General features: G+C 43.0%; 2 protein-coding genes and 1 long non-coding RNA gene across 5 annotated transcripts in view; 1 reads left to right on the forward strand and 2 right to left on the reverse strand.

Moving 5' to 3' along the window:
- Positions 1–246: 246 nt before the first annotated feature.
- On the reverse strand, positions 247–4,767 carry popdc3 (popeye domain cAMP effector 3). Its single transcript, XM_085997730.1, has 3 exons — positions 4,018–4,767; positions 3,201–3,309; positions 247–1,789 (listed from the first exon to the last, which is right to left on the reverse strand). The coding sequence occupies exons 1-3, from the start codon at positions 4,503–4,505 to the stop codon at positions 1,526–1,528; spliced, it is 861 nt and encodes a 286-aa protein (XP_085853856.1). The 5' UTR covers positions 4,506–4,767; the 3' UTR covers positions 247–1,525.
- A 79-nt stretch (positions 4,768–4,846) lies between these two features.
- LOC147112935 (uncharacterized) lies at positions 4,847–14,488 on the forward strand. Its single transcript, XR_015079599.1, has 3 exons — positions 4,847–5,036; positions 5,488–5,777; positions 12,939–14,488. It is a non-coding gene; the product is annotated as an uncharacterized LOC147112935 (long non-coding RNA).
- The window catches only part of LOC147112936 (prolyl endopeptidase-like), a 136,529-nt gene continuing 131,769 nt past the window's right edge, over positions 10,004–14,763 (reverse strand). For all 3 annotated transcript variants that reach the window (XM_085997724.1, XM_085997725.1, XM_085997723.1), the window contains 2 exons: positions 14,482–14,638; positions 10,004–11,771 (listed from right to left, as the gene is read on the reverse strand). In XM_085997724.1, coding sequence (XP_085853850.1) covers positions 11,477–11,771; positions 14,482–14,638 — 452 coding nt within the window. In that variant the 3' untranslated portion in view covers positions 10,004–11,476. The remainder of the gene's footprint in view (positions 11,772–14,481; positions 14,639–14,763) is intronic.

Here is a 14,763-nt window from a genome sequence, read left to right on the forward strand (position 1 = left end):
GGAAAGTAGAACATTTAATTTAATTGGTGTGTGTTTTTGGGTAACGGGGATGGATGACGTGCATGAATGTTGGGTCTTTGCTGCAGCTTTGGCAGAACCATACTGCTGAAAGGAGGATGATTATAGTTCAGTAAATTCTCGGGACCAAATTAATTATTGTTATTTGATAATGTATCCAGTCTACCGGCAAACATTTATAATCATACACTGGCATTCTCGAGGATTGATGTAACATCCTAATCCAAATACGTTTGACGCTGTCTTTATTGAACACAAATCAGCTGGAAAGTGCCAATTACATCGATTACTTTGAACTTCCGTCAGTAACTATCATTAATGTATTGTATTACAAGGAAACCAGATATCTTTCCTTTGTAGTTCAGAGTAAATGCAATTATTGATAGCAACTAAACAAGTAATTTCTCCTTTTAAAGGAAACTGCACTCGTTCCACCGTTGTTTACATGCCTTCAGTGCAAATGCAGAACACATCCTCCCTTAATCATTTGGCTTCCCTGGACAATAAACCACAGTGTGGAGTTAGAAAATGAATTAGAGCCGCATTTTCAGATTTTTAAAAAATCCATTGTCATTATCGATGTGGGAAGAACACATAGAAACACGATGCCGTGCACTTCACTACTCTGATCCTGCCGTTCACCCCCCAAAGATCACGGAGGCAGCCCGTTCAGCATTCATTCCGCAATGCAGGTCGTGTCCGGGAAAGTGCGGCGAGCTTTCGGGGTTTACTTTCGGGAGTGTCCTGTAACTCTTTACGGCCTCGCCCCCGGTCTTCTATCGGGTAAATTCATTCTGTTAAAGGCACGCAGGTAAAACGCAGCCCCGCAGAAAAGCAACATCCGTGCGGTGAGAATCCGAATCCAGCCGCCGCAGGCACTGGAAACGCACGGCGCGGCGCTCACTGTTATCTCACGGCGGGTTATGTGGAGCACGGTGGGATCAGGCGGTGCATGTTTCACTGGGCTGAGGGCAGCTGTGCAAAAGAACTCAGAAGCACAGTAACTCCGCTTTTCGAAATATGTTTTCTTGAGGCATATTTCGCCGACAGAGAATAAAAGGCAGTAGAGAATTGAGCTCAAATACGATATACATTTATAAGGTATGTGCATTTCCCCCCAAATTTTAGTAAATCATTACAGCCATTGGCAAACACGATTTGCCATTTGGATCTCTCTGCCGGCTAAGTGCAGACCCCATTCTCCTACTTACAAACCGTGAGGTGTAATGTAAAGCAGGAGGCTGTTTTTACCCCTTTACATATTCTAAAAGGTCGGGCTGGACGGGCACATGGAGGCGTCGCCACATACAAAATCTACACAACAGCAGCACTGAAGCGGCAGTCAGTCACCCGGGGGTTTTTGCTCTATTCCGCCCCCCAGGTCTATCCGGAGTGAAGGGCTCCAGGCAGGGGGCGACTCCCACTCTCACCCCTCCCTCGCTGAGGGTGCTCCCGCACCAGGTCGCGCCGCCAGTCAGTCTCTGGGCTTCGTTTCGGGGAAGGCAACTCACAACCGAAGTTGCCTGGGGTTTCTTTCTGACAGCTCGCCAACAGGCACAGCCAGGTGGTAGAAGCTCGGCAGCCGGATATCATAACGGAATCCGTTGCTGACGCAGGCTTTGTCGTTCAACGAGTGCAGTTTGTCGGCAATATCTTTCCCAATTAAGACAGAAAACAGTCTGGAAATGCGGCGGTGCTGGGCGAATAACAGGTAGAGTTTCTTCCTCCTCCAGGCCGCAAAACGACAGCCCGTCTCGGCTGTTAGAGTCACCTCGATAGGGGGGAATAAAGGGAACATGTTAGGCAATGATATCAATTGCTATCCCGAGAGGTTGCAATAACTGGTCCTCCAATGTTACCATTATAAAATCGTCTTCCAGTCATCTAAAATAAAAATATATTCATCAGAGCGAATAATCCAGATTTAAATAACCATCCAATAACCATTAGAACAGCAAAATAATCCTGCAAACTAATGCTTTCAAATCCAGAAAACAGGTTCTGTTACTGTTATATTAACCCGTAACTCGTGACAAGGTATAGGTTGCAATCTAAATAGCCGGTTAACAGTTTTACAGTAATATTAATGTTAAACTGTGTATAGCAGCGCCGAAGGCTGAAGTTGATCCTGCGTTCGGGGTCTTTTTTGATCCTTTGGGACTAAACAGGTGGAGGAGGAGGAATTCTCCCCTGCCCACTAAGCATTGGGACATAGCAAATGTGTTCAAGCTTTCCTCTAATGAAATCGTAAACAGGTCCTCAAATAACGAGTTCGGGATTTAACGTGAAAATCCTCACTAATACATTTGCTAGATCGCGAAATATAGCGAGCAGAGGAGCGCAAGGGTTCAAAGCAAAAGCCCTCAGTCCTTCGTAAGGCATGAAACGGGGACCAAGTTATAGGATCTGTGCGAAGGACCGGACTACTTCATTTTACTGAAACCCTTTGTGGGTCTTAACCATTAAAAAAAAGGTTGGGAAGAGCATAACTAGAGGCCATCAATTTAAGATAGTCACCAAGAAATCCACTAGGGAATTCAGAAGAAACTTCTTTACCCAAAGAGTGGTGAGAATGTGGAACTCGCTACCACAGGGAGTGGTTGAAGTGAATAGTATGGATGCATTTAAGGGGAGGCTAGACAAGTATATGAGGGAGACAGAAATAGAGGGTTTTGCTGATAGATTTAGATGAGGAAAGACGGGAGGAGGCTCGAGTTGGCATGGACTAATTGGGATGAATAGTCTGTTTCTGTGCTGTATATCCTATGTAATCCTATGCGTATTTCTCAGGCCATTAACAATTAAACATAATCCTAAAATAGAATCTCAGTATATGCCAGTGCAAATTATATCCCAAAGTGATTTGCTTGGAACAGAAGCGCCCTTTGGTAGAAACCATGGAATACGGTTCCTTCCTAACAGAATTGTGTTCTCGCAACTTGCACTGACTGTGTACAAGGATAGACAGAGAGGGAAGTATCTCGCCATGTTGGCGAGTTGTGTTCATGAATTGATAGACGGTTCAAGTATAAAGACGAAGATAATGTGCATTTAAAAAAAATCAAAAGTAGCCGGCTTTGTGCTTACGGACTTGCTGTTTTATATATTGTCCCTTGTCCCCAAAAGATTGCTAATAGAAATTTACTCTTGAACTCTCGCTAAACGTGTGCTCCTCACTTTACCTGGAAGATCCCATCCTCTGACGGCCTGAGTGAGTCCCATTCAGGAGAATCCAGAAACTGATATGGATAAATGTAATGTAAAAACTCCCCTTCCACCGTCACCCGAATCCTGCCAACGAATAAGGGAGATTATGTGACACCAGCAGACATCAGTATGGAAGCAAAATACTGCGGATACTGGACATCTGAAATAAAAACAGAAAATGCTGGAACTACTTACTCAGCAGGTCAGGCAGCATCTGTGGAGAGAGAAACAGAGTTAACGGTTCAGTTCTGACGAAGGGTCACCGACCTGAACCGTTAACTCCACTCTCTCCACAGATGCTGCCTGACCTGTTGAGTATTCCCAACATTTTCTGTTTTATGTGATATCAGTTCAGTGCAGCCTCTGGGCGTCGGTGCACAGATTACGATATAGATATATAATAGATCTCAACGTAGGTTACAAGCATCTTACAGGAATAAAACATGAATGAATGCATACTCAACCCGCTAACAGCCAGTATACCTCAGATCGCTCGGTTTTTTGGGAGCTGCACCCTGAGGTTTATCAGAAATTCATTTATTTGCAATGCAATCGCTTTAAAAAAAATGAAATTCAACGAAAAAGAAACACGAATTTACACTTATGGTGGAACTGAACTTTTCTCCTCATCGAATCACAATTCCAAATAATCTGAAGCATCCCATCCGATCTACCCGGTTTGATTTCTTTCGTGCACCCGTGTCAAGCTAAAGTTCGCGGCACGAACGTGTGTAGCAGCACACTTTAACTACACACACACACACACGGAGGGAGTCGGTCAGTGTCACCAACCTCCCGGACAAGAGGAGAGAAAGCCTTTCGATTGGGGTTTTGCCCTCCATGGCGTAGCAGTGGTCCTTCTCCAGAGAGACCACGCTGCAACAGGTGACGATCTTCTTGTAGATGGGCAGCGGGATCCCCAGCGGCTGGAAGAGAGCGGCGTACAGGCTCTGGAAATCCTCCTGGAAGGAGACACTCCGGAGCTGGTAGGCAACGTGGATGATCTGCACGGCGGAGATGACCAGCAGCGCGAAGTTCCAGGAGAAGATATCGGCGGCGCACACGTCGGTCCACGCCCAGATGGAAGTGCAGAGGAAACCACAGCATAAGAAAAGGTTGATGTACAGGAGCCCGACCAGCCCGCTGCCGCCCATGTAACCCAAAATAAAGAAGATGTTGCCTAAGTGGTAGATGGAGCCCTCCACGCTCTGCTTCCAGCCGGTGCAGGCATGGTGACCATACAGCAGCGTCTCCCAGAAAGTCGTGTTTTCGCTTCCCATCCTGGAGCGACCGCTCACTCAGATCTGGTCCGCCTGCGAAAGATGGTTGGAAGCATGAGTCAGAAATAGCAATAGGACGAGCACCGGGGAGGGGGGCTGGAGCGGGGAAGGGCTGCCCCGGTTTTGTTATTTTTTTTTACAAAAAAAGCTCCATCACTTCCCGGTTATGGACACACACTTTTCTGCCTTTCTTTTCCTTCATTTTACAAATAAAATAAGGGCTCTGAGAGCGACGGAGTGAAACCCAAGTCCCGGGGTGCGGTCAGATGCATCCGCGTGTTGAGGATGTAACATGTGCCCCAGTCACTTACTGCTGGTAGCAGGTTTATAGCGGGTCCTAGTGACCATCGAATTGCGGGACACGGAACCAGTCCAGTTATATTGAAAGCCGCCAATGACTTGGGTCCCCTGATCACTCATCTACTTTAGTCCAGTACTACTTCTTGCTGTAGACATGACAAATAGGATTAAAGAGTGAATCAGACCCAGGAGACATCAACATTGTTAACAATTTTGAGAGGTTTTGCTAAGGTAAGGCTTATTTCCACTGGTCGGCTAGTTGGTAACTAAAGGTTAACTTTAACATCATCCTCATAAGAATGAAGGGTGAGGTGAGATTTTTTTTAAGTTGAGGCTGTTCCGACATGGAATGACCAATCAGTAACAGCAGTGGAAACAGAATCCATGAAAACTTTATAAAAGAAAGTGGATACATATTTGAGCAAAGTAAAAACATATGGGGGAAAGGGTAGGTTTTAGAATTTACTGTATAACCTTTAGTACTTTGAACTCCGTATTCTGGAAGCTTTACATAAGAACAGCTTGTGTCCGAAAAAAAAAATTGCTTAAGGAATGGTTAGGGTTAAAACCATCCTAGCTAGATTTAGCAGCAGTCATCAATCACTTTATATATATAGCGAGATATATGAACCACCCTGTTACTGTATTAAAAATAGTTACAGATAAGCATCTCGTGTTACAGCTGCAGACAACATGTGAAAATGCAATCCAACCAGGTTACCGAGCGACAGACAGCGGCCCCCAACTCCCGGTGCGGTCACAGCTCAGGAGTGAGACACGGGATGGACCGCGCCGTTCGACTTCAAATCGTCGCTCTTCCAGAATTTTTTGTTTTGTTGCGGGGGTGGAGAGGAGCTTTTGGCCGAGAAATCAAAATGTTCAAGCACGCGCGAAACACAACAAACAAACTGGCGCCTGAGCAAACGTGCCTGCCAATTTGTGCACAGTAAGATCCCACATGCAGCAGATGAGGTAAAGGAGCAGTCATTCTTGGCGGAATTGGTCATAGAATAAATGTTGGCCAGGACACTGGCCTGCTCTTTGAAGTGTGTCTTGGGATCTTTTGCATCCTAAAGAGAGAGAAAAGGCCTGTGTTTAACATCCCATCCAAAAGACTGCACCTCCAACAGATTGGCACACCCTCAATATAGCACTAACGTGTCAGGTTATGTTATGGAGCCTAGCTTGAACTCACAACCTTCTGAGTCAGAGGTAAGAGTGCTACCAGGCTGCACCTAATGCTAAGGCTTAGCTATCTGCTCTAAGTACAACTTCGGTAAACTCTTGGAACCATTGGAAACAGCAGGTTGTCTTAGAAGAATCTAATTTAAAAAAAAACCCTACAATGACCAGTCATAAAATCCAGAGCAACTGAACAGTTAATGCTGAGCTTCTTTGATGGAAAATGAAGATTTGAGCTTCCCTTTGCATTGTCAAGAGCAAATATTGAAGTTGAGAGAGACGATGGCCAGGAAAGCTTGAAATGGAATACTGTGAATTTTGTGGTCCTTTATATAGTCTTTTTGGGGGATTTCCCTAAATTTACTTGAAAGCCCCACTGCCTTCAGGAAGCTGGTACATCCTGGATGGTAGTCCTAATAAGTCAATTATCTAAATCTGTATAGATATGCAGGTGATGAAGTTTTAGGCAGGCCCTTACTACAGATATGCACTTTATGAAACCTTCCGGGGCAGACTTGTTCCTTTGTATTTGTGGTTTGCCCCTTGAATGCAAATCCCGAGGCATTTACAACACTGCGTGAACAGCCATATAGAAATAGTAATTCTGGGGCTAGCCAGCCTCCTGGCTAGACTGTCTGATGACTTGTGGACTTTTTTTTTTTGAGGAACTTGGTTTAGGATTTAAAGGATTCTCCCTGACCTTTGAGAACAACTTTTGTGAATAAAGTCCGTTCTGTCCCTAGTAGCTGTACTGCATAAACCCACACAAGAGCACTGAGCAGTCAACTGAATGGTTCCTTGGACTAGACCTTTTAAGGGTTAGTGAATGAATAACACTGTTTCATTTGAGAACTCTTGACTCAAGAGTCAAGTAATCCAGCAGCACTCTCCCTAGCAATGGTGATGCTCCTCCTTTGGTCTGTTGATGGTTATGAACAGCTTTCCACTTAGCTTCCTAAAATGAGAGTAGGATTGTAGGCATTATTGCTAGGTGGAGGACTGGTGCTGCAGCCTAGCAATTTTTTTTAAAACACATAAACTGTATTAGCCTTTTCTTGTCTTTGGATGTTTAAAACCTGAGGAAGAATTTTGTAGACATGAAAAGTGTGGAACCTGGTTGATGCAAATAACCTTTTTGGCTTGCAGGAAGAGTTATGAATGAATTCCTCGGACTCACGGGAGGAAATAACTCTTCAAATACCAACAGACTTTAAACTGGGTTATCTGCTGTGAGAAATTTGCTCAGCAGCAGGCCAATCACATCTGGAGAACACTCTGGAAAAAATATCTCTGTCCCCATGAGTCCAACCATATGAACATCTTGTCAGAGAAACAGAGGCTTAGAAATTCCAATATGCCGGAAACCTGCCGGTGCCACCGCGGGCCGAAGTTAACATAAGAAATAGGAGCAGGAATAGGCCACTTGGCCCCTCGAGCCTGCTCCGCCATTCAGTAAGATCATGGCTGACCTTGGGCTCAAAGCCACTTCCCCGCTCGCTCCCCAACGGGCCGCCTGAATTCATATTGCAGGCAGCACTGGTATTTTGGTGCTGCCTGCTAATTTAAAGTAGCGCAGCACGAAACTTATCGTGCATCCCTCTTTTTCCGGCACTCCTCTCAGCAGGAGGCCCAATGTAGCATGGCCATAGCGTCCCTGAAGCGAGAACAGCGTTGTCTTAAAGCAAGGCTGTCATTTTAAAAAGCAGTGTCAGTCCCTTAAAAAGGAACTGCCTTCTAAAATGAAAAAAATAAAAATAATTTTAAAATGGGCAGTCTTTTGCACTTAGAGCTCAACTGCCTTCTGAAAAAAAAATAAACATTAAGAATAATTCCCACATGGCAGTCTTCGGCTCTTAAAGCTGAATTGCTTTCCGCACTTAAGAAAATGGTAAAAGTGCTTCAGCACCAACACAAGTGGCTCAACAAACCAGGGAAGTGGCACCCAGGGTCTCGCACGCAGCACTCCAGCTTTATGCAGTGGGTCAACACTGCAAGAGAGACACTCCAGAAAGAAGGATGTGGGACCAGATCACAGAGGCCGTCACTGCCAGCAGTGTCATCCCCACGGCCTGGCTCCAGTGCCCAAAGAAGCTTCATGACCAGTGGTCAAGGTCAGTGAACACATCTTCAAAAGCCGCCTCCTACCAACTGTATCACTAGCCTCGCACAATGCTCATTGCATGATTACAGCCCCCCCCTCAATCACTCACCTACCAACAATCTGTACCAAACATGAGGCACACCTCCCATTCCTAGCTTCACCTCACCCCTCAGAGGAGACGGTGCTGGACATTCTTGGCGGGGGCATGGCTGAGCCCTTGGCCAGCAGTGGAGCTGAAAGGATACAAGATGCTGGTAACCTCATAAGTTATCCTCCTCCTCATATCCCACTTCCCCCTCATCCCACAATATCTTTTGATTTACAAGGTGCGCATGGTGTAAGCATGCATCTCTTGCTTTCCCACCCTAGGTACTATGTATTTGGTCAAGTATGAAGTGTACTAATGACTGGTACTGAAAGACATGAAACAAATCTGCTCACTGGATAATGATATTGTATGTTCTTTGAGCTAGAAGCAGTGGACTGCTCAGGAGTTTGCATGCTCTTTTCACAGCTCAACATAATAGTGTCAGGCCAAAGAATTGGTTCCAAGGTCAACACCCATCAACTTCATTCACAGGTCCCTTGCATATTATGTTTGGTGAGGGAGTCTTTTAGAATTGCCAGACTCTCAAAGACAAGTGTAACAAAAAGGTCATGTGTTTCAGAGCAAACAAGCTGGGTATCTAAACAATGGACTCAACACAAAATTATATAAAATTGATTACCTCTTCATTGGCCTGGATAATTACTGGGGCGGGTTACGTAGGCAGGGGACGGAGTTTCGGACGGGAAACCCTGAAGTCTGGGTTTCCCCGCATGCCGTGGTTTTAACACCGTAGCGTGCGTCTTTTGGCCGACAGGTTCCCCGCCCGGAAGTCAGCCTGATTGACGACCTTGGCCTCCAGTCTGGTGAGGAGCACGCGGGGCAGGCCGCAGGGCAAGGTGGTCCGATCCCCGACCCCGAGGGTGGTTTGGGGGGGGGGGGGGGGGTGGGGGGGGAAGCACTCCTGCTCCACCTGGCCCACAAGCAGTGCTGTAAAGGCACTTAGCTTCTCCCTGAAGCTGTCTTCGCCTTGCTTCAGCTGCCGGGTTTCCTGAGGTCTGGGAAACTCGACCGCCCACTGCAAAATAAATTACAGGCTGTCGGCCTCATTAACATATTTAAAATGCCAACCCTCCTCCTGGGAGCAGGTTGGCTGCCCGCCCCTTGTCCCATTTCTGTAAAACCCAGAAGTCAGAGGGTTGGAGCCAGCTTCCCGACGTGTTCGGAATTTTTCCCGATTTAACCCCCCACTTGCACCCTAATCCCACGCACTCACCCATGTTAATATTCCCCCCATTGATGCAGTTAAGATCTTAAGGTTAATTTGAAACTGGCAATTAAGAAAAAGAAGTGAATGGTATCTGGGGAGATGCATTTTAGTGTTGGATGGGAGAGTCATGTGGAGATGCCATCATTGGCCCCAGTGACTCTGGGCTTGACAGGTTAAAAATCACCCAGGTATCCTGCGCCTGATTGCTATTCGGTGCCTCTTGCTAGAACATGCATGTGAGGACGTCAAGTGAGATCCGTACCAGCCTAGACTGTGATGCCCGCATAATCTAATTACCCGGTGACGCATACTATCTAGGCTCACAAATGAAAAATGAACACCTGGGCAATGTACTGGAAGACTACCAGCACCTGTGGAACTATACATTGACAAGAGTTGGGGGTGTGGGTGAGAAATAGATGAAATGACTGTCCCAGCAACCGTTAATAAAAATATATGCACTGTTTTTGCAGTTCTCTGCATTGTTGAGCTGAGTTTACTCCTAGTTGAGTATAGAGGATGTAGAATGAGGAATAGCAATATTAAAAAGAAAAATAATTCCTAGTAGAATGGGAAATAAATTCAGAAAAGCAGAAAGGTACGGCAAATTGCTTTTTATTTTTTCAGGTACTGAAACCGTGATACATTAATTCAGCATAAGAAGGTGTGAACCTGAATTATTAGTTACTAGTGCCTTCTTCAATTAATATTTGAGGTAAAAATTACTGAACAGTCAAATACAATTGAAATACACTGAAATCACATGGTAAACATCTGGCTGTCTGAACTGATCTATAAATGGTATCAGATTTTGTAGTTTAAATGGCATCAGATTTTGCGGTACATACTTTAGAGGCTAAGGCAAGAAAAATAATTCATAAACCTATGCTCTATTTCTTTACACTACTAACACTTTAAAAAAAAAAAAATGCTAAATCAGTATTAGTTTAACTTAATTCTACTGGGTCACAGCATATGATTTACCAAATACCCCCCCCGATACCACTAGGACAAAATCTCAAACCTCTCTCCCTCCTACCACATGGTGAAATTGCACATTACCAGGAAAAACAGCAGGAGCTCTGAAAAATCCAAGGTGTCCTGTACTGGAATTTCTTGAACATAACACACAAAAAACTAACAGAACGCAGAAATTAGATCATAGAGATATAAATTTATATTGTTTACTGTGTCCCTGAACTTTCATGTTTTGAATAGCTTCCAACAGTGCCATATGCAGCCAAGCGCATGGAAACTGTTATATTTTGATCTAGTAGGATGGACAATTCTATAAAGCTACAAATTAACTGCCAATAGCTACGGAAGGCTATCATTTATTTTTGGAAAGTAGAAGAAACCCCAACCTCATAGGATTGTTCATTTTATTCAGTATGTCTAAATAATTATGAAAATAATTGTTAATAGTTCTAACTGAAGTATCTGCAGAGGCGAGTGACTGGTGATGGAAAGGAAAAGGGAATGGCAAAAAAAAGGTCTGAATTGTGCTGAATCTGAAGTAAACCTCCACTCTATATGAAATGTCAGAACACTATTTTGTTTCCATGCCTTCCAGAACTGCAGAAAACATAAATGTTTAAATGGACAATCACTGCAGCCATTCATTTGAAAATCTTCTATTTATGTATTTAAATCCAGCCCTATTAGCTTATGTTTCTTTGCAAGTAAAAAAGTCCAATAATTTAAAAGAATCTCAGGGAACAGTCAATTATTATGACAATATTCCAATTGAATTAAAAACACAAACACAAAATGGACCTCACTATAACAATGAGGTATTGTTTATGGGAGTAAATAACCACTGGAATCTTAGTGTCATTTATTTCTCAAAATGCTGCACATGGCTACTAAATGTTAACTACTATTTTTTACATATCACTTATTTTGTAGGACTAGTTACTCTACTGAGCTCTCAAAATGCCATTCAGTCCCACAGAACATACTATTTTATTATGATATTCCATTCTTAAATGTAAATAGTGTTCCAAATTTGTTTACATATTTTGACACTACTGCCCCAATAACAATTATATGCGCAGATAACAATGCTTATTTCAATTGACCCATTCAAGATGCAATGTTTCGGCAATGAAGGCATACATATCAGAGACCTCCTGAATTACTTTAGCTGTTGGTTTTCCTGCACCATGCCCAGCCTTGGTATCAACATAGATGAACAGTGGGTTAATCTGATTTGGACTCCGGCCAACAACATGCTGCAGAGTAGCTATGAATTTCATAGAGTGGAGAGGAACTACACGATCATCATGGTCTGCTGTCATCAACAACATTGCTGGATACTGAATACCATCACCTTCTGGCAACTTAATATTATGAAGTGGAGAGTATCTAAAAAAGAGAGAAAATATAGCCATCAATACTTTAAGAATCGAGTATTACAGATACACACTACCATGGCCTTAAATATGAAACTGAACTCTTTAAAACCCCAAAAACTCAGGTTTACAATTAGGTTGAGATATCCAATTTAAGCACCATTCAATAATTTAAAATGTAAGACTCCTGTGACAGAATAGATATTTGCAGAGAAATTTTACACATTATATCATGAAAATTACTCTCTAAACATCAAATAGTATTCATTGAACTAGTTGCAACTTAGGGTCATGACTTGAATGGCACGTGGCTGACCATGTCACGGATACATCTGCAGAGGTAATTCCCCACTTTTTAATATCAATTGAAAATAATCCTCAAAGATTTTTTGAATAAATAAAAATCGTCACAGGTGGTGCAATTTACTGGCACTTTCACAGCATGAATAAACGACAGCATTTGGGACAGGAAAACCATTCTGTCCCAGTCTTGATGTATGGAACCTATGCTCAACTTTTCTTGGGAGTTTAAGAGGTTAAGTTGTTCATGCATTATTCCCACAAGCCATAAATGACCATTTTGCATCCTGAATATTTAACTGAATTGGCCAAATTGGTGTACATAGATTATTTAGAACAGTTCTGTTAGGATTTATCTTTTCATTTTAATTTAACACCAATTTATACATTTTAATAATACATTATACTCTATCAAAATTTTCTGCAGAAAACTGAAGAAATCTGCAGAAATTTTCTGTCTTGAAGATTGAATTAAAATATTTAGACTTTTACTTCACATTTCCAACAGTTTTATTTTGAAAATGGTGACAAAACCCCAAATAGATCTATAATCCTCTGAACATTTCAAGCATTATTTTCATAGTTTTCTAAGCTGACACATCCCATATAATGCATACATTGGGAAGAACCATCTTAAATTTGATGCAGCTATTCAGAAGCTTTCCCAAGCTTTCACATTAAAATTGGATAACTGTTTTGATTTTTTTTTTTCAGTATTTAAGCTTTACGCCCAACATCTAGCATCCCTGATGGCCTAGTACTAAAATCTCATATCTATTAATATCAAAACATTCAGTGACAATATCATGATCCTAAATTTAAGTTTTATCAGCAAAATTATGAAATGCCTAACTCTGTAATGTTAACTTTCTCATTCCAGAAAGCCGACAATGCAAAGACTGAATAAAAGAACTGTTTGGATGCATAACCGAGAAAACAAGTGTATGTAAAAAGAGACCTCAGGAGGGAAATTCAACTCACGGCAACTAGGGGTTGAAATTTAAAGGTGGGGCACCTAGTCCGCCTCATTGACACCCAAGGCCCAACTAATGCCATATTCAGGCTACTTTACTAAGCAAATTGGAGTCCCACACTGGTTGTAGGATCCTGATGTGAAATTCAGGTACAAATGGATAGAGTTTGCACTACACAAGCTCAATCTACTTGTACCAAGCCTGAAAGAGGCCAGTCAGAATACGGCCATAAAATTTGTTCAACGTTATATTTCTGTTGAACCAGAAGGAGCAGGGGTGCTCCTGCTGGTTCCACAAAAATACTACAGGACGCTGCCAACCCGGGCTTGCGCCCCTTGTCTGAATATATCAGGCCCCGACCGACGAGCTGCTTTGGGATGCCTGTTTGGTGCTCACAGCTTGCTGCTTTCATTCAAATGATGTCCGAAACTGAATTTGGCTTGGATCTCAGGCTGGCACGGTCCAATACACCGAGCAATTGCTCAGCAACTTTCCGCCTGTTTTAAGTGCAAGTCAAATTTCTTCCCTCTCGTGTATTAATTTAATCATTCTGATCCAACTACGGCAATTATGTAGCTTGGACAGATTAACACATGGTTTGACAGATGATACGCAAGGGAGAGTTTCAACTTCTAGGCCACTGGGATAAATTCTGGGGCAAGGGAAGCTCATTTAAGAAGGGTTGGGTTTCACCTAAGCCGAATCTATACCAATACCTTGCAAAAAAAGGTAAATACAGTAGTGGGGAAGGACGTTACCTAGTAAGTGCCATGAAGCATACTGTTCACTGCTGATAAGACTTAAAAATTGTGTTGGGAATGGAATATTGTAAAGGTGCTGTATTTTGATTTTTGCCTGCAGCAATAATGGAGCATTTTTATTAACTTTTATAAGAATCCTAGTCCTAAATTCTTACTTCCTTGTTTATTTCAAAATATCTGTGTTTGGTCTTCAGATCAGTTTCGACTCCCACAGCCTGCATGTGGCCCATTCTGGTTCTGCATCTCTTCATTCTCAGAGATATATTTGCTTTTTATATGTCTTAAAAGGGACTGAAGAGAGTTGTTTCCCTTGTATTTCCTCATGCTCCATTCTGGAGCATTTCCCATAGCTCCGAAGTTTGCTCTTATACTGATCTACCATAGGGATCTTTCAGTAGGCTATTTGCCTGCTGAAAGAGAACTGATCCGGTTCTCACTGAAGGTTCACACATCTGCATTTGCAGCAAGAGATGTTGAATAGTGCAGTGGGGAACCTTGCCCATTTTCCCTTCCCAAATTCAGGACACCCAGGGTCAACTGTTGTGTCCCTACTGCAGCAGTGATCAGCTAACAGCACAGACTAGGGATTGGACTTGGGAAGTTCCTGGTCTGTATGGCTCAGTTACTCACAGAATAAGTTTGGTGAGTCATCAGAGCAACTTTTGGAAAGTCTCCACATACAACTTACTTGATGAGATACTGAAACTGCTCCTTGCATTCTGAAGAGCCAAAGTCAGTGGTCCAGGCATGTCCAATGGTAAACGTGTGGAACTTGAGCATATCCATGACTCCCACCTGCGCTACAGCACAACCAAAGAGGTCAGGTCGCTGGTTCACACAAGCCGCTGTAAACAGAGCGAGAGAAAGAAATGCAAGAATGGTCAAAATTAATTTACCGAAGAGACAGACAGACAGACAGACACACACACCTAATGAACTTGTTATACAATTAATTATGCAGTAATGGTCT

The sequence above is a fragment of the Somniosus microcephalus genome, chromosome 9, assembly GCF_052327205.1.
Source record: "Somniosus microcephalus isolate GS21.2 chromosome 9, FLI_Smic_1.0, whole genome shotgun sequence".
Lineage (NCBI taxonomy): Eukaryota > Metazoa > Chordata > Chondrichthyes > Squaliformes > Somniosidae > Somniosus > Somniosus microcephalus.

What these genes read in the sequence shown, in the direction of transcription:
- popdc3 (XM_085997730.1), bottom strand. Translation starts at nt 4,505, where the DNA reads ATGGGAAGCGAAAACACGACTTTCTGGGAGACGCTGCTGTATGGTCAC. An exon ending in TCTCTCCTCTTGTCCGGGAG is followed by an intron (nt 3,310 to 4,017) that starts GTTGGTGACACT and finishes ATTCGTTGGCAG; the next exon opens with GATTCGGGTGACGGTGGAAG. An exon ending in CAGAGGATGGGATCTTCCAG is followed by an intron (nt 1,790 to 3,200) that starts GTAAAGTGAGGA and finishes CCCCCTATCGAG; the next exon opens with GTGACTCTAACAGCCGAGAC.